General features: G+C 41.0%; 2 protein-coding genes across 2 annotated transcripts in view; one reads left to right on the plus strand and one right to left on the minus strand.

The window, feature by feature from the left end:
- fmn2a (formin 2a) overlaps positions 1-15770 on the plus strand; it is a 36680-nt gene extending 20910 nt beyond the window's left edge. Inside the window, 10 exon segments of the mRNA XM_069144472.1 lie at positions 2763-2854; positions 2939-3068; positions 3155-3301; positions 3960-4019; positions 4715-4835; positions 6906-6998; positions 11213-11264; positions 12114-12263; positions 13310-13391; positions 13653-15770. Coding sequence (XP_069000573.1) covers positions 2763-2854; positions 2939-3068; positions 3155-3301; positions 3960-4019; positions 4715-4835; positions 6906-6998; positions 11213-11264; positions 12114-12263; positions 13310-13391; positions 13653-13679 — 954 coding nt within the window. The 3' untranslated portion in view covers positions 13680-15770.
- Positions 15723-22885, minus strand: grem2a (gremlin 2, DAN family BMP antagonist a). Its single transcript, XM_069144473.1, has 2 exons — positions 22341-22885; positions 15723-16809 (listed from the first exon to the last, which is right to left on the minus strand). Exon 2 carries the CDS (start codon positions 16806-16808, stop codon positions 16230-16232), a length of 579 nt encoding a protein of 192 aa, XP_069000574.1. The 5' UTR covers position 16809; positions 22341-22885; the 3' UTR covers positions 15723-16229.
- Between the last annotated feature and the right edge of the window lie 694 nt (positions 22886-23579).

Here is a 23579-nt window from a genome sequence, read left to right on the forward strand (position 1 = left end):
ATGATAGCTGAGAAACTCCAGCATTTGTGTCGCACAGCTCCTCTTGAAAGTGCGGATGTGGTTTTAAGAAAGAGGAGACTACGCTGAGCTTTGCCAAGCGAAATGACCAGGTTGTATCGTATAATATTAGCAAAGAATTACGGAGCTGTCATCAGTACTTTCCGATATATCTCCATTTTGGCAATGAAAGTCTTCTTGTATACAGTAGATACATATTCATCAACCTCGAGTGACCGCCCAGTGGAAGTGGTTCAGGACCCTTTCCTAAGTCAGGTCAGTAAATTATGGAACATAAAAATGAGCGTGTTTTCCACATTTCAACTGTGATACAGTTTTAAGATGCTGTGAAAAATCCTGTGAATTGCTTTTTGGCACAACTACACAGGAGAGGCCTAGACCTTTGGCTGCCGGAGGCATATTAATAATGTTGATCATGGGAATGAGACTGGCTTGAGACGAGCTGTAGTTATGAACCAATGTGTCATAACTTAGGATCAAAAGTCTTCTAACCTCTCTACTCACCCCGAGACTTCAAGCCCTCTCCCTCTCCTTCCTCCCCTTATGGCCTAGGGCTATGTTATTGAGTTGAGGAGCCAAATTGTTTCTCTTTTGTATTGCGAGACTCCATCCTGTCTGTGGGTCTCCAGCCCCCTAAACCACAGTTGGCAGCACAGTCAGCCTGTCTTGAGGAATGTGAGGGGCTTCTAATGGTTACACCCTCACTCACTGTGCTAGGATCTGGATCACACACTGCTCTCTGCCTCACTCCCTTTTTCACTCACTCGCACAAACACGCTCACAAACAAACATGTTGAACCGCACGAAATGTGCACACACTGTACAGTGCGCACACGGAGACACAAACGCACAGAGGCAGGGACAGAGTCGCTCAGTCTATGAGCTCCGGATTATAGCCACTCCTGTTCTTTGAACAATAAGCCACCACCATTAAAAGGGGGTCACAGTGATAGTGGGACGCAGCTCCCTCCACCTCTAATGTCAAGCCATAATCTGAGCCCAGACCGGTTGTCTGAAGTTCAGGCTCCTTTCAGCTGGCAGTAGCTAAATGTCACAGAGGTCAGTTGGACCCTCCTACGAACCTTTACACTACAAATGATCGCCTCATAGATGGAAAGGCTTTGAAAAGTCCAGATATATTTTTGCGTGTTTATTACGTGATGCAAGTTGTCATTCAGGGTCTATTCTTTGGCAGCTCAATGCACCAAGAATCTCATAAATGTTGTTTCATTGAAAATTGAGTGACATAAATAGTGATTAAGCCCTGTCTGGCTCTGTTTAGTCCTGTTCTAGAAACCTGGCTAATGAATACCACTTGGCGACCACTCGAAATCTGGCATCACAAATATCATCCTACTTTCCTTAGCATTTGATATTCCACATGGGGCTGTATTTCTCATGCTAACAACCGCTGCAACATGCCCTAGCAATTCAAAGATCACACGCTAATGCCTACTTGTCCCCAATTACACCAAACACTGCTGGGCTCCGCTGCTGCCCTTTGAAAAGGATCTGCTTTGCGTTAAATATATTTACACTTGAAAACATCTCGAGAGAAGGAGAAGGAGAGCTTGCCCCCGTCGACAGAAGGCAGCGGTGTGTAGAATACTAATCGGGCCCTCAGTGCGTTTGATGCCGGTGTTTGATGTTTTCCAAGGATCCATGCCGAGGCCCAAACCCCAGAGAGAAGGGTGGCGGGGAAACCGAGGAAGAGTGCTGAGACTCAAGAGTTTGGGGGTCTACGGGCTCTGGAGGGACTGAGAGAAAGTTTACATTTTCTTCCTAGGAATGGTTTCATTGTTTTGCCTGTCTGAGTCAGGCACATTAACATCTATTGTCTTTGCCTCTTGTGAAACGAAGGGGCATTTCTGGCTTGCTTTTTTAAAACCACCTTGTATAAAACTGTGGTCCAGAGCCTGGCAGCAGGATAATGGTCAGGAATGTATTCTTGCTGAAGGCGGCTTTTTAGCATTTGTGAGACGTGTTACTGTATAGGCTGGCATAAGGTTGAGTTTATGTACAAAACATAATTTGAGAATTCTTTTACGACTGCTATGAAGTTTATCGACATCAAGAATTAAGAGGACTACGCTGAAAAAACAAACCCACCTCGAGTGGCAACTATTTAGCAACTTCTCTGCAGATTTTCATCACATCAAATGAACCTCATCATAGTTTGTCAGTTGTCATGGATTTGTCGATGTGTCAATTTCCAATTTTCTAAACAAAGATCGCGGGTTTCTCCTCCAAGAAATTATTTTTCCAGACAGTGTTTTTGCTGTTTTGTTGGGTGTGATTCAAAGATTTAAATGATAAAAGCAACATTCAAATGAATTCTTCTTCAAGGCACTCAATACTGTTGCCCATCCTGTCATTGTCCAATTTGTTTGTTTTAACAATGTTTGTCACCTGAATGAAAATGATTCTCCTCGTACATTTTCTTTTCTTTACATTTTACTAAATGTGACACTGAATCTCCTGTCATACTCACAAAGATGTCCGAATGATACCAATTTACGAGTATGTTATGAGCAGACTGGAGATTTATAATTCAAGGGTTTTTGATATCTTCCTGATGAGAATATGGGGACGGTGTATTTTGTCAACTGTGAGACCGTTTTCTTTCTGATTGTTCGTATACTTATACATTTTTATGAAATTCTTCTTTCCAAGTACCTTTTGGTTTCGCCAGCCTGTGGACAACACATTTCCATTTGAACTTAATCTCTGTTTTCATTTGACAGAGAGCTCAAGGAGATGAGATGGATAACATTAAAAAGCACATGAAGTCAGCCAAAGACAAGGAGGACGCCAAGCCACTGGACAAGCCAGAACAGTGAGAGCCAAACCCACTTTGTGAAAGAAATTAATCACGTCTTAAAGAGATGCGTTAATCTGACTAATCATGTTCATTCACCAGGTTTCTTTTCCAGTTATCACAAATCTCCAATTTCTCCGAGCGGGTGTTCTGCATCCTGTTTCAGTGCACCTTCCATGAATGTATCACCTCAATCCTCCGCAAAATAGAAATCATCCAGAGTGTGTGCAAGGTGAGAGTCTAGCCTTCCTCTCGTTTCAGTTTCAATCCTGTCTCTCACTTTAACCTTCATACCTTCATCTCATTTACACACACCAGACTCTGCAGACTGGTGAGTGCGTATTACAGGTGCTCGGCCTGGTGCTGGCTTTTGGCAACTTCATGAATGGAGGTAATCGGTCTCGAGGGCAGGCTGATGGCTTCACCATGGACATCCTGCCAAAACTGAAGGACGTTAAAAGCAGCGTGAGTATGTGTGCGTTACAAGAGTATAAGCAAACATCAGTCACCTTACAAGCAAACTGGAACTGGATTGGACTATAAGAATCTGAATAAATGTGTGTAAAATAAATAGGAAAAAAAGCCTAATTAGAGATGTATTATTCAATTCACATTATACAATAAAATAAGTGGTGGAAAACGTGATGACTCAAAATATTTACGTTCTAATTTTAAAATTGTCCCATCTATGGTCAAGGCTGGACACGAGAGTCCAGGATTTGAACGGGACCCTCACTGGTGCCAAACATGAGGACTATAGCTGTGCAGATTTAGAGGAGAGACCATTCTGTTTACAGTTCTGATTCAATATCACGACGGCCTCCCTGTGCCCCTGGCACTGCCATATAAGGACACAGTGGTTTGTGTTTTTGTGGTGGCGGACTGAGTAAGGTATCCATAAAGAACATCAAACTTTCCACCAACTTGAGTTATGACGGCCAGCCCTGCACAGTTGTGTTTTGTTGTAACGCTCTTTCAATGTCATGATTTATTCCCGACTTCTAAGGCTGCTGTCTCTATTCTTGTTTGGCCCACACAAATTAAAACGTCCTGCTCCAAAATGATTAAATTAATAAATAAAGGGATTTTGGTTTATTTATTTGGATCCTTCTCTCTCTTTCAGGATAACTCCCAGAGTCTTTTGTCCTACGTTGTTGCTTACTATCTAAGGCACTTTGATGAGGTATGTTTTGGTTCCTGTTTATTTGAATCACTTTTCTGTTTTAGCCTGATTTGCTTAGAAATCCTTCCAGAGCTCTCTTTTCATCTCCTCTCTTGCCAGAGGATACCATGGCTTATCCTTTATCAAATTATTTATTTTCCCTTTCCTCATTTAGAGCAGAAACAAATCTCTCTCTTTTTCTGGCGCTCTCTTATAATTCTCTTTCTGTCTTTCACTCTTCATCTCCTGCTCTCACTCTGCTTTGGTCTGGCTTCATTCAAACCTGCAGTCTGTTCATTGGCACAGCATCCAAAGGAGGGCTAGTGTAAATAATTAGGTTCTCCAGATGAGATGAACTCAGTAGTGCGGCTTGCCAAAATCAACCTGCATGACACGACTGTAGCACTCATTATGGCCTTGTAGTAACTCTGATGGAGAGTATTGACATGTACTTTGTGCCCCGGGCTTAATGGTCATTATCTGCTGTAGTTTCAGCCAGATCTTCTCTGGGATGTTTGGACTGCTGATAAGTACTTGTAGGTCTCTGAAGACATTAATTTAAATCTTGCCTGGTGTGTACAATATGGAGAGGCCCTTTCTACTAGAGGAAGATTGACTTTGACATTGTGGTGTGTGTGTGTTTCTGTGCGTGTGTGTGTGTGTGTGTTTCTGTGCGTGTGTGTGTGTGTGTGTGTGTGTGTGTTGCCCTTCACCAGGATGCTGGCAGAGAGACGTGTGTCTACCCTCTGCCTGAGCCCCACGACCTTTTCCAGGCCTCCCAGATGAAGTTTGAGGACTTTCAAAGAGATCTCCGCAAGTTGAGAAAAGACCTCAATGGTACCTTCATAAACCTACATTCCATGATTTTCCTGCTTTTCAAGCACATCTACAACTTTAAACTGTATATTTACCAAAAACTTTACCAGGTTGTAAACTTGGCCTTTTGATAACCAGCAAATTATGGCAGGTGTCATGTCATAGTTAAAAAGCCATTGCATTGATGTTTATGCAGCCAGAAATGATGTATTAATTCATGCACATGTCTTTTTGTACAATGGGAAATCATTTTCCAAACCTGACCAGCTATGGTCATGTGTGGACTGTCGAGCTAGGTCAACAGCGAGATAGCATCTGTTTGTCTTGCAGACGAACTAACTAGAAGCAGATGTTGACTCCTGTTGGATCAGGCATGTCTTTACTGTCCTTATGAAATAGAGATCAAAATATAGACCAGGCAAGGTCAAGGAACTATTCTACCTGTGTACTCTATCAAAGGTTCATCAGCTGAACAGGAAGAGTCTCTCTTCAAGCTCTGAATCACCTCCCTGACCTGCAGCAGATTGTTTTGAAGAGAGTTTCAGAATATATTAGCGTGTGTCTGTGAGTGTTGTGCGTCATCACTTTGCCCATGGGGGTCCTAAATATGATTCATGGGTGGACTGATTTGCTTAATGGTTGACTCTTTTATTAGTCATTTGTCAATCAGTTCCTGAACTGATACACATGCCTAATCTATTACATAATTTTGTGTTGCCTTACCAACCATTCATAGAAAATTATGTAATGACTTCCACCAACCAGCTTTAATGTGATAAACATGTCATTATTATTAGACAAAGCTTTTTGTCATTAAAATATCGTCTCTAGTCAGCATTAATTTGGTGCTATTTTCACAAACTGAGGAGTCTGGGGTCAAAATTTCCATTCAATGAAGATTACAATTATGTAATCCCTCAATGAAGTCAACAGACAATTAAACTGGAGTCACATGCTGAACGTATTATTTCAGGTAGGGATTTAGTATTGCATTTTGCCATTAAAAAGATTGGAAACATAAATTAAATGAGTGTTATAGAGAATTATGTGTTATGTTACTGCACATCAGGACAGCAGGAAAAAAGTGTGGAAACTGGATTATGCTGGACAGGCCAAACTGATTGGTTGAGTGAAAAGCGCCCTAATGAATGAGGCAGTTAGAAAACACTCGCCTTCATTTCTCTGTCTCAAGTCTCTCAGCACTCTGAACACTTTCCAAGTCCTGAAGTACCTACAAGTGGTAAAAAACAACGGTGTATTTTTGTGCAACCATATGTGGACACGTGTGTATGTGCGAGTTTGTGTGCTTGCGGCCTGATCGACAATTTCCTGAACCTGGTCTGTTCTCTATCATGTTTTATGTATCTTTGCTGCTAAACCAATCAGGTGCCTGAACCGTGTTGCCAAATATTGTTTTTCCTCTGCCATAATGATTCTTTAGGCTGTTCATTATTTGCAATTCATAAAGATGGAGTTGCTCGCAGGGGAAACACACTTTCGACCCCAGTGGCAGTGGCACATGCTGGCCGTTCATAAATACATCATCACATGCTATACCTGCAGACCTCTTCATTACCTAGCAGAGCCAGCTGAGCGCTCTAACAGACACTGGCTTCGATGACAGTTCCCAGTGGGGGGTTCCGATAGGTAGGCGGCGTCGAAATGGCCTTGGCTGGCCCGAAGGACATCAGTAAGTAACATAGTGGAGAGAGGGCTCGCTGTGTACCTTTTCGGTTGAGGCACCATATGGTCTATGAATTACCACTTGCCCAGTCCCGACCTCCCTGTTCCCGTAAGCGTTTCGTGGCTTCTCCACCTCTCAGGCCTTGAGCTGAGCTTGTGTATTCGTTATGCTTGCATAGCGTGACACTAAGTTTCTCCCGGGATCGGAGCACAGGCCTTCCTGGGTCCTGGGGGTGCCTTGTTAGTCATTATGAACCATTATGTCTTTGCAGACACTTATTCAGTAGATATTCATTAGACATTTGTCAAAGCAGGCACTGCACTGTAGAGTATGTACTGCTGGATTTTCTATTACCGTTACTGGAAAACGTTTTCTCAACTCATCATGATGATCTCTTGTTGTTTCAGCATGCTCAGCTGAAACCGAGAAAGTTTGCAAACTGTCCTCTGAAGAGAACCTGCAACCCTTCAAGGACAAGATGGATGAATTTCTCAGTCAAGGTGAGCCTATTTTCTAAACCAGTTGAAACTGATGATCGAGAAAATTTTTATGAATGTGGCTGTTTAGTATTTCCTTAAACAACGAATCCGATAAAAAGACCAACACCAGCAATAAACTGTGTCTGTGTGAGAAAAAACTCATTTATCTTTTGCTCCGTACCATAAAGCTCCATTGTTGACCAAAAACCGTCAGCCACATTGTTGCATTCGGTGTCAGGTTCCTTCATTTCTATGAACACAGGCACTGTAGTGTATTTTGAGTCCTTTATAGACTCCTCTGTCAGTATAAATTCTGCTAAACATAGTCCCCTTCAAAAATACTTGTTACATGCTAAGCGTCCAGCTTTTTAAAGAAATTATTTAGCCTTTTAAAATGAAAGCGCATCTTTACTACGTGTGCGTTAAGCAGGAACATATTCGATTGGGAAAAATATATTGAATCAGATATTGCCCGTATAATATGATGACTGATGTTTTAACAGGAGGTTAAAACTTAAGAGGCAAATAATTTATCCTACCTGTGGCACAAAGTATTCTGTGCTGATGTACCCTTGGCATGTCTAACCTTAACATTCCTTTGTATGTGAAGTAAGCTCATAAGTCAGAATGATGCAAGTTGTGAATGTTTGCAGACACATTTCAGGTTGGTTTCATGCCATTTTCTGGTTGATATACACACAAAGGTTCACGCAGGCCTCGTTTCCATAGGGATGTCTGTTTAGTCCAGGGTGTATTGAATAACTCATCGCTATTGTCTCAAGTTTGCCTATCTGTTTTGATGAGTTATGACTTCACTTGGTAGCTTTTCTTTTTTTTTTTTTTCATCTTGATGTCTCCCTCATAAAACAGAGCACATTTTGCTCTGCCTCAAAGGAAAATTCTGGATGACCGATGGTGAACCTGCCATGCAGCCTGTTAAATTGACTGCGGAGAACAGAACTGTATAAACTTGAACAAAGCTTGATCAGCGTGTTATCTTTTTAAGGTCTTCTTGTCATACCTTTGTCCTGATTTGTGTTATTTAAATATTTGCTTTGGCTCCTATTCAAAAATCTGAAATGGATTTTGTTTTTCTGTCAGAGGATTGACAGAAAGATTAGAAGCAGCCTGTCTGCTGCTTGACCTCTTCTCTCTTTCCATCACGTCTTCACTCCACAAATAATCCTTCACACTGTAGTGTTTACAAAGAGGGCTATTAAGATGAATATGTTGAAGGGTTTGATAATGATGAGCACATCCTCTTTGATTGTCCTTTTTTTTTTTTTTTTCTACAAGAATAGAGTTTACAGCCATGCTAATCGCTCTGTGTAGATGGGCACAAATTGCTTTAAGCTAAATGCTAAAGTTAGGATCCTACCATGCTGACAATGCTAATATGCTAATATTTGGAAAGTGTCAGGTTCACCATTTTAGCTTAGCATGTTAGCAATGTGAACATGTACCTATTGGCACTAAACAGAAATTACAACTGAGGCTGAATCTTGTTGGTTTTGCGGGTGTTTTTGGTGATGGACCACAGTGTTGGACATGGTAAAAATCTGAACTGATGGTGACGCTTGATTTAAAAAGTCAGTGGATCGCCAAAGTCATTACAGTCCATTCTGAGATGGATGTAAATGTCTGCAACACATTTCACAGCAATTCATCCAATAGCTGTCAGACGATTTCACTAAGAACACAAATGGCAACCTCATGGGGGCACAGGATGAGAAGTTTTGTGCCAATCCATCAAGTACGTGTTGAAATATTTGACCGGCAAAATGAAAACTGCGGTCTGTTGGGAACATTAGATGAAAAGTCAGCGGTTAGTCCTGTGAGCACCGTCTGTGTGATACCACATTTCAGTGCTGTAGCATCGGATGTATTTTTGTCAACAGGAGACTGCTACATTTTTGGTCTAAATATTTTGTGAAAATAACGTGTAAATATAATTTTACCCGTCATATCCACTAGATGTCATACGGTCCCACTTTTATCTGCATAGTCTTGCATCCACAACAATATTGGGATATGGTGGTCCACTTCAAACGTGTAAGACTTGTCTTTTTAATGCCTGTTTTCACATAACAAGCCAATTGTCATTCTTTACTGTATGTAGAACCGGCTTTGACCCTGGGTACATTCAGTTGACTGTGACCAATCTTCCTGAAAGACCCGGCTCACAGGCCTCTTTCCAACTGCTTTTGTATTCAAATGAGAGGATAATATGTAGCATATGTTCTTCAGTAGTAATGCTCACTGTCCATTTTAAAGGAAGTCTGTAGATGAAAGCATCTCTCCCATTTCCACCTCTCCCCTTCTCTTTTCCTCTCTCTCTGTTTGAGAGAAATATGGGAGCTCTCTCTTTGATGCAAATGATGAGGTTTTTCCTCTGAGAGTAGAATGTAAGCACTGCAGCACAGACATGTGACTCGCAAGGCTCCAGACGGGATTCTTGGGGTTCCTCCACTGCAGCGGTGAAAAAAGAACAACAGCCAAATGTCTTATTTTTGTTATTTCTGTAATTTCTAAAAAGCCTGGGGTTAAACTGTTTCTGGCTCCACAGTTTAAACCGCTTTTGTTTATTTTCTGACCATGAAACTAACCACAGAATAACAGTGAGAGCGGACTTGTTGGAGCTTGGCTGTTTGGTCTAGCTCGATTTTCTCCGCTCGCTTCACAAATTCTCATGCATGCAGGCCTTTGATGGAGTCAATATGACTAGCGAGAGTGCACCGGCCATGTGATGATCTGTTTCTGATGGACATGGAGATTAGTAGTACGACTGATGTCAAACTCTCGCTGGATGTTTTACCAGCTACCACTCTGCTGCTGAGGACTTCACGTCATCGAGGCCGATAATTAAATCGGCATCACATTACAACTTTTCATGTTTATGTATACCACATTATGGTAAAATCGCACATCAAGCAGACATGTTGATTTTGTCATATTGAACCACATGATGATGTTTCTATTATAAAAATAATGACAAGTAATGGCTTTAAAAGATGTTCTTCAAAATGTTTTTATCTTTTATGTGATTGGAGTTACAGTGTTTATCAGTTTGTCTTCATATCACAAAAATAGGTAGATTACAACATAATCATAATGAAGTGATGTTGAATCCTTCAGTGTCAGGGGAAGGTTTATCTGAGAGTGCCACTGTTTATCTATTCAATATTTTTTAGAAATAGGTTTTATATTACAGTCCCGTTAAGATTCCAGCAAGCCCCATTTATGTTACTTATCAGTTTGTTATCATTTATTAAGGAGCAATCATCAGAGACAGACGTGATTGTGGGCCACAGAGGGATTTCGCACTGTGCAATGTTAAAGCACAGTGCTTCTCTGAGATCTTTGGATGCAGCTCTGGCTTCAATTATACGTAGCAACCAGATATTCCCTGGATAAGAGCAGAACTCAGATCTGTGCCAGAAAAGAGTCTCTGTCCCATCTACTGTCATGTCTGTCTTGGAGAGCCATGTGAAGGCCGTAGGTCATTTCTGATCATTTGACAGTTTAAAGCAGCAGCTCACAGATTATTGACCTTAGGGGGACAGAGAGGCTGTCTGGGAGAGAATTTAACGTCTAACCTTTTGGCAGTTATACTGCAGCACATTGAATATATAGACCACAGCTGGATCGACTCTGCTGTTGCTTACTGATATTTGAAAATGAGCTGAAGAATCAGCCCGTGGATCCGAAATTTGATAAGTACGGACCTGCTGCATTTTTCTGACCGAGGCTGTCACATTTCACTGCTGTTCTCTTATATCATAATTTACAATACAGTCAAAATGATCCCGATGGCACACAAAGATAAATGTTGTGGTCTGCGGCAAATATCTTGTGTGTGCCACGGTGTCCAACTCCCAGTTTTCTTACCCTCTTACTCTCTCACACCTCTCACACATATACACACACACACAAACATGCACAGTCATCTGTCTCCATTCGAAGCAACACGGCACAAAGAAGCACTTGTTCTGCAACCTGCAGCGCTCATTTGTCAGTTGTGCAACAGCAGACGATCCAGCACTTAATAACCTGGTGGCACACTGCTGACCCTGAAGATGACTGTTGAGTTAAGTAATGGTGACATCTCGAATCCTCCTGTATATACAAGTCACACTATAGGTGAAAGATTGATTTTCTAAAAGAAACACTCAAATTCTGTATTTACCAATATACTGCTTTTTTTCCCCCTTCTTTTAAATGACTCTGCTTTACAGCTAAAACTGAACTGGAAACACAGGAGAAGCAGCTGGCAGACACTCAGAAGATGTAAGGCCCTTTTTTTTTTTTCATCAGCATCTTCACTTCAGAAAATGAATGCAGGCACTTCTCTTCCATTTCATGGGTTTACATTTGGTCTTTTCTCAAGTGTCAAAGCGGTGACCATAGTTGTGAATTTGAAAGTGCAGAATAACGCCGTTCAATATAGTTTGAAGTGATCTATTGTCACTACAGTGAAGAAATATAATCTTGCTGCTTTGTCAATATTTATGACTCCCGGTTCCTTCAATTACATGGAAGGTGCAGGCCGTCATGCCAGGACCTCAGCAGACGGGAGGCCCCCTATGCGGTGTCTATGTTGTTTATCTAAGTGGAGCGAGAGTAGACAGCCATGGCTCCAGGCTTCTGTTACTGCTGGCTGGGAATGTGTTCCTATAGCACACTCCAAACAAAGAGATCCCAACCTGTCCACTATATTGATCCACTGCAAATGGCCACCACATTTAACACTTCAGCACGTGTCATCCACCACGCTCTCTTTTTGTTAGATCTGTTGTTGTCTCCATGTTGCACATCATTTTTTTTCTTTCCACTATTTTATCACTCATGCTTACACACCGCTATGTGCGAACATATGTGTACACAAACCTGAAGTTAAGCTGCCTAGAATGACTATAATTACATTTTGTGTCATCATTGGTTTTTGGTGTTTTTTTTTTTTTTTTTTACATTACTCTACTATTAAATCTTTCAAAAAGCATATTATTTTGAGATTAACTTTCATAGTTTGCATATTTGCATAGCTCTGCCAGGTTTCATAACAATTGGTGTAGGTTTCTGTAATCTCATGTTGTAATACTTTGGTCTGGAAGTAATGTTTTTGTTCTCTGTCCTCAGCTTTTTGGAGTTGAGTGTGTCCTTCTCAGTTAAACCCAAAGCAGGAGAGAAAGAGGTTTCTCCCAACACATTCTTCTCCATTTGGCATGAGTTTTCCACAGACTTTAAAGACCAATGGAAGAAGCACAATAAGCTGATGTTGAAGGAACGGTGAGAATCGGAGGGGAAGATAAGTTCCTTGTTTCAGAATGTGACATTGTAGTAGATGCAGATACCTCCCTCCTGACAGGACACTTGAACCTATTGTCTGAAAAATCAAATCCTGCTGAGACATTACATTACATGTTTGGGAACCAATTTCTGACCCTGAAAATGTCATTACAGATGCAACAATGTTCCTGCATTTTGAATTTTCCCCAAGCTAAAGTTTCCAAACCATTAATAACTTGCAGCACATCTCGTGTTCACTGAAGATCCTATCGGATTCATTCAAATTCATGAAGGGGAAAGAGGGCAAATGACCCAAATCTTTGTCCTCACCCTAGTAATGAAAAGAACATATGCCACATCCAGTTAGCTTCCAGTGGTTTGATGAACATAAAGATATTGTTACATATGTCAACAATAAGCAAATTGGTCCATTATTTCCAATGAAGATTGAATTGTGATAACGTATTTGTAAAAGAAGTAAAATGTCAGGTTTTGCTTGTTCAGTAGGAAAGAATAAAAACAAATTTGAAAGCATTAACTCTTTGCCCTTTGCCATAGGCAATCATCCCAGTTCTTTCTCTGCTGTTTTTCCTGTAAAACTCCACTGGAATAATAGATATCAGTCCTCACCTGCGCTTTATAGACATGTAAACCAGCAGCGCTGGCACGCACAATATACGTGTAAAGACTAGAGACAAGGTGCAAGTCTGTTGGAATAAATTGTCATACTCACTCACTCCCAACATGCTGATCATTTGTCTTTTTAAAGCACAAATGAGTAGTGACACTGCTGGCCCTCTCTGTGCAGTAGTAAACTGAAGAGAATTTTTTTCAGATGAGGAGGATTGGCCCATTGACAAACCAAAATCATTGTCTTCCAGGACCACATGGCAATAGCCTGCACAGTCCAAGCCTGAATTTTAGCACTGTGTCCTCCTGTTTTATGGGGAATTTCAGCAGCGTGAATGAGTGTGTTTTCATCCAGTTATTTGCTCTTGAGGTCTCTATAGGATGACTGGTTATTATTACTGATCTTTTTTTTCCAGGGTCAAAATGGCTGAAGAGAGCTTCAAACAGGCCAGGGAGAAGGCTTCCTACAATGTGAAACCCAAACATGCAACTGGAATAGTACGTCATCTCATTTTCTGTCTTACTACGTGCCCTCATCTGTTTTTTATTTGTTAATTTAAATCTGGCAGTACCTGCCCTCCTCTTTCTTCCCATGATGCAAATTGTCTCTTCACCTAAGAGACTTTATTGCTTACAAATGGTCTTCAGGGTGTTGAGGAACAACACTGCTGGCACTTACAGTAACATATTAGGATGCGCGCCAGTGTAGCAAACTGTAAATAACTCAGACCTGGTTTTTTTTCTTCTTTTATTCCACAGAAAGCAAAGCTGGGTCAGAAGATCTGAAGCAGAGAATGGAAAATGATCATCACCAAGCCTATTGCACAAGCACTGTTTGTACAATCTGACATGACTAATCAGTCATTTTTAACATGCATTTGCTTCCTGTATTTGTTTTTAATTGATTTAGAGCAGTTGTTTATTGTATGTTGGTTCAAAGTGGATATTATGTTGTTTAAAAGTGGAATAAGCCATTTCATTCTCCGCCACCTTTTAATTGCACTTGCATAATTAAATGAAATATTGTTACTAAAAGGCATCCTTAAGCTGAGATGATTAAATGTAGTTTAGTCATTTGCCAGAAAATGACAGAAAAGTTTTTTGTAGCACTAAATTCAAGCTTTATCTGCATTTTATAAGCTGTAGTATGTAGCCTGTTTTCTTATTTTAGTGCAATTCCTGGTCTTCTCGGAAGACATGAACACTTTCTCTCTACATCTCCTGAAGCGGTGAAAAAGCACCGACTTTTATAACGTTTCTATTCGGTAGGTATGGATCACCTGCCAGACAGAAAGTGCCTTACTGCACAGTGGAGGGGTTGAATCAGTGCTGTATAACAGAGCTTATTTTGAAGACATATCATCTGTAATTAAAAGATACATGTAAAGAAGAGGAATCTGTTTTTCATGGGCTGAAAAATAAGACCTTTACCTTTTTGTTAATAGTTTCATCAAGTGTGTTTCACAATGTAGCGACAACACTGGTCAAACAAAGATCTCGTCCAATGCAAAAAAAACAACAACTCCTGTTTCTTATGTATTATTGTGTTTTAAATTTAAATGTTTTCAGAATTTTTGCTGAACTCGATTCTGTTTTGACAGGCATGGTTTTAATCGTATGTAAAGTAGTTGTTACACAAAATATGTACAAGCATACTTCTAAAATGTACAAATGTATGATTTTGCCTACATCAGGCAACATTCCTCTCTAGTGTCCAGCAATAGTCTTCTAATATAAAGAGGCTCAACCTTCTTTGATACCACTTTTTGGTTTCTTACAAAATTCTCAAAAACATTAGATTCAGTGAGGAAAAAAATACATAAATTAAAAAAAGGGTTATGTTGGGTTTTTTTTGCATGGGACCAAATATTTTTAGCGTCATTGCTGGCCACTGAAGATGGATGTTCCTGCGGTCAAATATTGGCTAAAATGGTACACTTGCGTGGTTTTACAGTAATTGTAAGTTTAAGGACAGCCTTATTTATGAAGAAGTAGGATTTGGTCACCAAAACAACCATGCCTGATAAAAATAAATATAAATACATAAAAAGTGGTATACGGTCCACCTGTTTCAGTTTGTGGGAACAAAAAAATCTTCGTAATTATACATGTTTTACATGCAGCACCTCCTCTGTTGTGTTCTGATGTTTTTTATGTATACTTAAGTAGTGTGATCTGATAAACTCCTACTATGGTTTTATTCTCCAGTATCGTCATCATGCTTTGTTTTAAGCAGAATCCAGTTAGTTTCGTCTTCCCTGCTATGTGAGAGTGTGAACTCCCGTATGCTAAAGGAGCAACAGGATCATGTGATGTGACTTTCATGTGCAATACCAACAACGTTTTGATTTAATACCCTTGACCACGAAAAAATATATTTATTGAATAAAAGAAATTACCTTAATTTTTAATAGAAATTCTGCTGTTGCTGATCGTTTTCTGTTGATTATTTGTCCAATTGTGACATTGAATAATACAGAACTACATACCCTCTAAACATTTTATATGAAATAGATTTAATATACTTTTAACATACATACTTACACACACACATACATAATATATATATACTGTATATATTGCATTGCACCTCCATTACACATGCTGCAGTATGTTTTTCCTCCTGGCTAGTATATTTGTGACAAATGTACAGTACAGCCAGATTTGTGTGAAGGCCACTGGTCATTGTTGTGTTGCTTCATGTTTCTTGAACTCTTGTCCTTGAAATCGACTTGAGACATCGTAGAAATTATGGACAAGATACAGATAAAAGAAACAATACTTGTAAAACAAGGTAAAACATACTGGCAAACTGTGTAACTGTTGTAGATCCACCTGCAGAAAAACATCTTGTATTACAGAAACCTTTTAAAGTGGTTGGCATTATTTCTACAGAATTAAAAAAAAAAAAAAAAAAAAAAAATTAAACACTGCATCATCAGCACGGTCTTCCCCAGTGTCCATAATGTTTTATAGTTTTTACTAAGGCACTTTTTTAAGTCCTTTAGGTAGATATGAATTGTTTGGAAAAAAAACAGGGATGAAAAACTTGTTAAATACTGGCATCTTTATCATCAGTGTCTCTTGCGTAGTTTCTTGAATCAGTCTTTTTCAACTGCATTGACTTGTCAACATGGCTGATAGTCTCTAATTAATCAATGTTGAGCCTTTGTTTAGTAATGCCGGTACAATTTTAATGTAGGGCAAGCCATGATTTGTACAACACGATGCAGAATAATTCCACTTGAAGCCAGTCCTTGTTTGGCAAAGTCTGTGAATTTCTGCCTTTGGCCGCACGCGTGTCTTTTCAAATTTAAACAAGCTTCATGTCCTCCTTCACAGTTTACCATGGCCGCTCACATCCACAGACATGCAGCGACACTGCTTGACCCGCTGCACCTTACGGTGTCTAAAAGGGGGCTGCATGTCTGGGCAGTCCAGCTGCACTGTGAGCTGTGTGATGCGATGTGGCCTACAGAAGGAGCAGGACTGAAATGGCTCCTGGGCTTTGTTGTGGCTTTTCCTTCCAGAGCCCGAGGCCTGGCCTCGGTTGTGGCCCTGACCCGAGCTGGGGCCCATATGACGAGGGATGTAGAAGGAGTTGCACTGCCCGTAGCAAAACCGGTTGACCACAGTGCGGCTGCGGCAGCCCTCCTCGCTGATCGTCTGACGAAGGGGTTGGGTCTTGCACCAGTCTCTGCGGAGGTAACGGCGCTCCGTCACAACCAAGGCCTCCCGGCTGGAGGATAGCACCTCTGGTTTCTGCTGCAGTAGTCGGTGGTGACGTTCTGCGGACAGGTTCCCTTTGGTCTTGTACGGGGATGGGATGGATCCCTGGGGACGGGTCTTTTTGGTCTCTCCGGTGATGCAGAGCACCCCAGCCAGGATGACGGGGATGGTTATTCTCCACAGCATTCTGCACAAAGAGAGAGACACATTATTATCCAATACAACAGAAAAGATGATTTTCTGAAGAATTAAATGGCTGCTTTTACATGATCAGAATTTTAAAACACTTGAAGGTAGTGGGACACTAATTCAGGCAATATGAGGTGGTACACGACAGTCATGCAATTGCTAACATAATATTAATATTGTCAATCATGTTTGCAGTTGTGTGCGCATTCATGTTGAACCACCTTCGCAGTCCAGCCTTCCAGGCATCATTGGGGAAATTAATCCATCACCAGGGCCCCCATTTGTCAGCATCTCTGTGTCATTACTTCTATTTGCTTTCCTCTCGGCTACGCAACTCTTCCAAAAATAAACAAAGACCCGCCATCAAAGGATACACTTAAACACCCATAACGAGAAGGGGAAGTTGATTTTATTGGTCCCGTCGCTGGGTAAAATAATTAGGGCTTTGCTTACTTTAGTCATGAACTATGCCGCAGATATGTAAACAGGCATTAGAGAGGCCCATCTGCATGTTATTAGGGGAAGAGTTGGGGAACTGTACAGCTCCCTTTAGAAGTCCACTCCTATACTCTTTGGTGATATACGATAGAGAAAACTGAACTGCGAGTGACCCATGGTGTCTATAATCACCACAGTATCCACTGTGTCATGCTAGCACCAGAGAGACAGTATGATCTGGAGAAATGATTTCTCCGCCATTCAGGATGGAGTATCCGCCCGTGTGCATGCTGTCAATGTTTGCGCCAGCACATTTTTGACCATCACTCAAGCATCTTTTCAGCAGATGTTGCTCTTGACAAGCATTGCATGACATCAAGACAAAAATTCTGACCGAGAACCAAACTGCCTCAAGGCCATTGGCTGCTACTATTCACAGACTCTTCTCTGCTGTGTAAATTTGTATGTTCCCTTTCTTCCTTTCCTGGACCCGCAACTCACTCTGACATGGAACAAATTACTTTATCATAATCCACTTTGTTTTTTGCCTCCTTTTTTTTTTCTGCCCTTGACCCTGAGGTCACGGCAGCTCTGTCCGAGCTGCATGAGCACTAGAGTCTGTATATCACTGTCTCAGCCGCACTTGCCATAAGCTAAACAGCAGCTGTTTGTCCATCGAGCAGAGATGTAGGATGAATTCAAACCAGATTTCTTTCTGTAGGATATCAACCCATATATTGGAATTATATAGACACAGAAGATATATGCTTTTTTTTTTTTTTTTTAATGCACTCCTTTGCAAATCTAATCTTTTGAATTGTTTGTTTTTTTGTTTGTTTTTTAGGGATGCTTTATATTGGATGTTTTGCAGATATTCAAAATTCAAAAATTTTCCAACTCGTTTTCCAGATTGCTGATGTTCATGCCGATATGTACCTATTCTTTGTTCTTCACAAATTTGCCGTAATGGTCAGGACGATGTTTCTTAAGGTGGGCAAATAAATTTGTGGCGCTGAAAGAATGCGATGAGCCTCCTCCTCGCTTTGCCGACATTGAGCAATCACGGCCAACAATAACTTTGCTATTCATTTTAGACACTTTAAAAAACCTCCACACCACAGAAATGTTATTGCGCCTTCTTTTACGCTCCATGCCAGATATAGAAGAGCAGCATTTCGTCAAGATAAAATATCATTTTATCGGCCTTGTCATCTCAGCAGAAATGTTTATTTCAGGCCAATATATCCTTTTATAGCCTTTGTGTGCCAATACCAATGATATGCCCATATTATTGTGCATGATGTGTCCAGAAGACAAATGCATTTCAAAATGTACTATTCAATAAAAACTACACAGGAAAATTGTTATTATTTTTGCCAGCAATTGCTCCTGAAGTCGTAATCGGGATGCAAACTGCAGCTCAGATCTGTGCTTCTGCTGTTGGCACACTTTTTTTTTTTTTTTGCATAGACACAAGCCAGCATACGCACCCGTCAGGAGGTTAGAATAACTTAACTAAAGACTCCCGCTGGGTCCTTCCACCACCTACTGCATCAGGGAGTCGTGACCCCACTCCATCTTCCAGTGATCTACCTTCCATGTACAACACAGTCTCATTTGTCTTTAGCTGCACTGTCTTATTCCCGCTGCGGTGAATTTGAGCGCACAAACCCCTGGTCGAGGAAACAAGCTGCGCTTCTGTGTGCAGGCTCTTGCTCTTGTTCTGTGCTTCCCTTGTTCTCCTGTCTCTTCAAGAGGCACCCTGTGACTCCGGTGAGCTACAATCTGGGTAGCCCGTGGGGACTTGGGAGGGATGACCGACTGTGTACATAGGCCATGACGGATGGCCCATTCAGTCAGCAGCCGCGCTTCCTCTCCACCCCCAAACTCAGCCTAAGTATGATAGTGCCGACCCTACTGAGCTATCCTCATCAATCTCTGCAACAAGACAAATTGTGGTTTTGGAGAAAGGATTCAGGGGCTTTCGGGGGAGCCATGAGGTGGATGGGTGGTTAGTGGTGTGGGACATAACATAGAAAGTAAAGGTTGGTGGGGTTTAGGATAGATGACCTCCTGGGAAACACAACCAACACCACTTGAGCTTCATGGACAGTATTGGCCCTCCACATAGCTGTATATCTCTCCACAGGTTGTTTGATTCTTTATTTCTTCTCCCCCAAATGTCTCTCTTTGTCTCTCTCCACATGACTAGCACTAATCATCACACAGTCCCGGAGACGGAAAGAGACTGTGGCTTTGTGTGTTAAACGTTGAGGCAGAACTCAACCGGACCTACTCTGTCTGCTAAACACCAATATTGTCCACAAACACAGCTTTATGTTTTACCAGAACCACAAATACTTTGGATATGCTTCACTGAACTGTGGCAGACCTTGGTTCCAAAATTCAAACCTCTAATGAAATTACAAATACCAGAAACAAATACCAGCAAGACTGCTGAGCTAGACACAAGTCCTCTTGAAAACAGCTATTATCATCAGTGGGAACTTATGTTTTGTTTTTCAAAATGGCATGATAATACCATGGTGCTGTTTTCTGTCTGGATAACAATGGGTCTTTTTTTCAGATCTCAAAGTGAAATGAAAAACAAAATTAGTCATAAAAAAATCTTCAGTCTAGCTGCTAAATATTACAATATTTCTGCTGTTAAATAATTGAATAAAGAAACGAGAATCCTTTCAAGGGTTTTCAAATTTGTACACACAGATGTATTTCCACCAAACCCTGTGAAACATCTTCCCAGCATGTCTTCAAAGGCAGGTTAAAACAAACAAAACCTGATGCCTCAATTATTGGTGCGTCAGAAAGTCTCATACAGAGACTGGTAAGTGCAGTTAATTACAGTCGAACTGCATTTAATTCACCGTGCAGTTCAAACCTCAATCGCACACGGGTAGTCGCATGCAGACGTGCGTGCACGCACACACACACACCCATGTGTGACCACACGTGCACGCAGTCGCACACACACACACACACACACACACACGCATAGACAGACTCAAACACACATTCACAGGATATAAAGAGAGAGAGGGGGAAAGAGAGGTGAATGAAATGTTTTCACTTGGAGCCAATTACACAAAGAGGAACCATGTCATTATCTGCATTTGCGGATTGTATTTTCCCAAACTACGCTTGACTGTTGGCTCATTAACAGTTGGGGGTTGAGGGGCTCCATTTGGGGGCTTTGCTGTGTAAATGTGTCTAATGCCAACATTGCCAGGAGGCTGCTTTAGGCAGTTTGGGCAGCCATTTGTCACCACAATCCATCTTGATAATGACTAGCAGCCCAGATATAATGCTTCCCGAGCTAAGTACTGGCAAGAATGTGAGTCGACTCCTTCGCCTCAGCAACATTGAGTGCTGTAGTGGAGGATGAAGGGCAATTAGAGATGCTGTGATAGTACAGGGGTTCTCAGTGAGGATGACACTATCTAGTTGCGGCGATTAACACCACCTCCACTTGCACTTTAAGTGGAATAGTTTTCTGCTTTTATTTCCTCTGAAGTAGCTGTAAAGTTGCTGAAATGACATTACTTCACTCTGTTTCAGTGTCACATTTATAATCTGTATCAGCTTGCTTCAGGTCTCTCAAGCCCAAGACTTCATGAAGCTTCACCAGTTCATCAAATAGAAGTATTCTTGATGTCTTGAGCATCCTTTTTTTTCGGTGCCTTTGGAAATGTTAGGATCTTTACTAGAATTTAAAATAAGGTTCTGTGGTTTTAAACTGTTTGCTACAATGACTGGTGCACCAGCAGGCCACTGCATGTTAGACTGCATGTCACAGGTTTTAAAGGAGGTCTTTTAAGCCACATTCTGCTCATGATTTGTTGGTTTAAAAAGAAAAAATTAACCTAACTTGCCCAAAATGCAGTGTCACTGCCATTTTAATCCCCTCTCCTCTGCATTTTCGTAATGCCTGTTCATGTGTAAAGCTTTAACTTGTCAACAGTATCGTTAAGGTTTCTGTCAAATACCAGTTTTACTGTCGTTAGAGGCTTACAATGACGTGTTTTCTGTTGCTAAAGAAACTACAATGTGTCTATGTGCTAAATCCTCTTTGACATCAGAGCAGATTGTACAAGGTGGTGCAGTCACCAGAGCTGTAAGCAGGATCAGAAGGCAAACTCCCCACCATTCACTGCACGCATACTGTAGGAACACACACACATATGTGCACACACTGACTAGGACACACATCAGGACACACATGACTGCACAGGATACAATGTGAACTCACACACAAATCTACGCCTGTAAAAATGAATAGAGACAAAGAATGAATATTATTTTGTACACAAATAACACATGTTCATTATTCATTAACGTCACTATTATCTCTTTTTCACATTCACAAAATTCAACCGACTCTTAATCTCACTGAGAAGCTCAATACAACATACTGTCATCACTCGCTAATTCGCTCACTCACAACACTAATTAACTGCAACTTCCAGCCACTAATTATAGTCATTTAGTAGACTCTTTTATCCAGAACACCTTGCACTGCCTTAAAGGTGTGTATTTTTTCAATGGGTGGCCCCAGTTGGAAACAACCCATCACTGCTGGCAGAAATATCAAATAACTGTACAACTACCGCTGCTCCAGTGACATGGTTCTGTGTTTAGTCATTCAGAGACACTCTGAGTCACTCAGTCTCACACTCACGTGGGAGCTGTCGAACCGGCACTCACTACACTTTTTCATTAAATCCAAATGTTGTACTTTAAATATATAATCAGTATGTTCCCTTACACGCTACAAAACTGTCCATCTTTAGAGCATTTATCATTACAAGTTGAATTCCTTTTATACAAATTAAAACTCAGCCAATAAAGTGGGTTCATGTGTCATGTGTGTAATGTACACATGTACTTTCTTTGAATGAAGTGGTAATAATATGGAATTAGTGTATGCTGTTCTGTGATGGTAGCTTACATTTTAAATCATTCCTAACAAGTTCTCGCAGCTTGGAAAACTGCTAAAACTGATTTTTAACTCTTTAAATGCTAAAGTGTTTAATAAGTGTGATCACAGTGACGCATGAAGTATGGCTCATGTACCTCTCACCACAGTGTGCAGCGGGACAGTAATGTGTCGAGGATGCAGTCAAGGGAGATTGTCCGCCTTCAGTGGTCCTCGCGTCTGCTTCCAGGTTTTGGTTTCCATGGCAACATAATCGGTAGTATCCTCAGGCTTGTCCTTGCTCCTCTTTTTTCCCCACCTAAAACTCAAAGAGTTGGATGTGCTCAGTTTTCCATCCTCCTGGCAAGTTGTTTCTCTTCTTACTTTCTCTCAGAGTCTAATTGTCTTTTTTTTTTAGTCTGTCTGGATTTAGATTTCAAGAGAGTTCAGTCACAGTAAGCCCATATCTCAGTGCTGTGGAGACTGTCTGCAGTTTGTCTTTGAGAGTGTTTGAGTCACTGTAAAGCCTGCCTTAGTTTGAATCCCCACCACCCCCTTCCCTCCTCAAGACTGGGAGGGGTTTTCCTATTGGCCCTGGTCATTGTGTGAATCAAACCTAGCTTTACTTCTCTCATTTAGGTCTTTCTCTCCCTGTTTGCCAGTTAATATTTTTTCTTTTATGTAATATACACCCATCCATGATACATCAAACCTTTTAAAATGATAGCTTTTCCATTGTCTCCCTTTTTTCCCATTGTAAGTTTTCTTTCCCTTTTCTTGTGTTTGACATATGCATTCATATGTTTGGGAAGTGGATGAGATTTTGCCCCTGTAGACAATGAAGGGCAGGATTGTGAAAAAAAAAAAAAAAATACAATCATGTTCTATAAACCCCCAAAACGATTCCCTCTCATTGGCACTGTGACCACATCACATTAAACCATGTAACCTCCAATCCATAAATCATTGTATGCGTGTCTCAGACACGCCAACAGCACGCTTTGAAATTCACATTCACATTCCTTGATGCAACCGAGACAATGATGTTTGTCTGTTTTGCGGCTCTTGCTAAGCTGACCACTGGGCACAGAGACTGAAAACACTGACTGTCACTTCTGCCATCAAAGAGCTGAAACATCAACAGACCCTGTAAAACCTCAGATGGGTAAAGTCTGAACAATAACCCTTTCAGCAGACTCTCAGAGCATGATGACACTTTTGCATTGACAAAACTTAATTTGTCTGCAGGGTACCGGGGTGCATGTTGGTGATCTGAGATGAGGAGGCGCTGGTGTTGAAAGGAGTCTGTAGGAAATAATTTATCACCCTCTAGTGGTAGAAAATAAAAATGCATGACTAAGCATAGATGTTGGTTTCTTTTATCCCTTTGGAACGAA

The sequence above is a fragment of the Embiotoca jacksoni genome, unplaced genomic scaffold (assembly GCF_022577435.1).
Source record: "Embiotoca jacksoni isolate LCO1_2020_lvr unplaced genomic scaffold, fEmbJac1.0.p SCAF_12, whole genome shotgun sequence".
Taxonomy (NCBI): Eukaryota; Metazoa; Chordata; class Actinopteri; family Embiotocidae; genus Embiotoca; species Embiotoca jacksoni.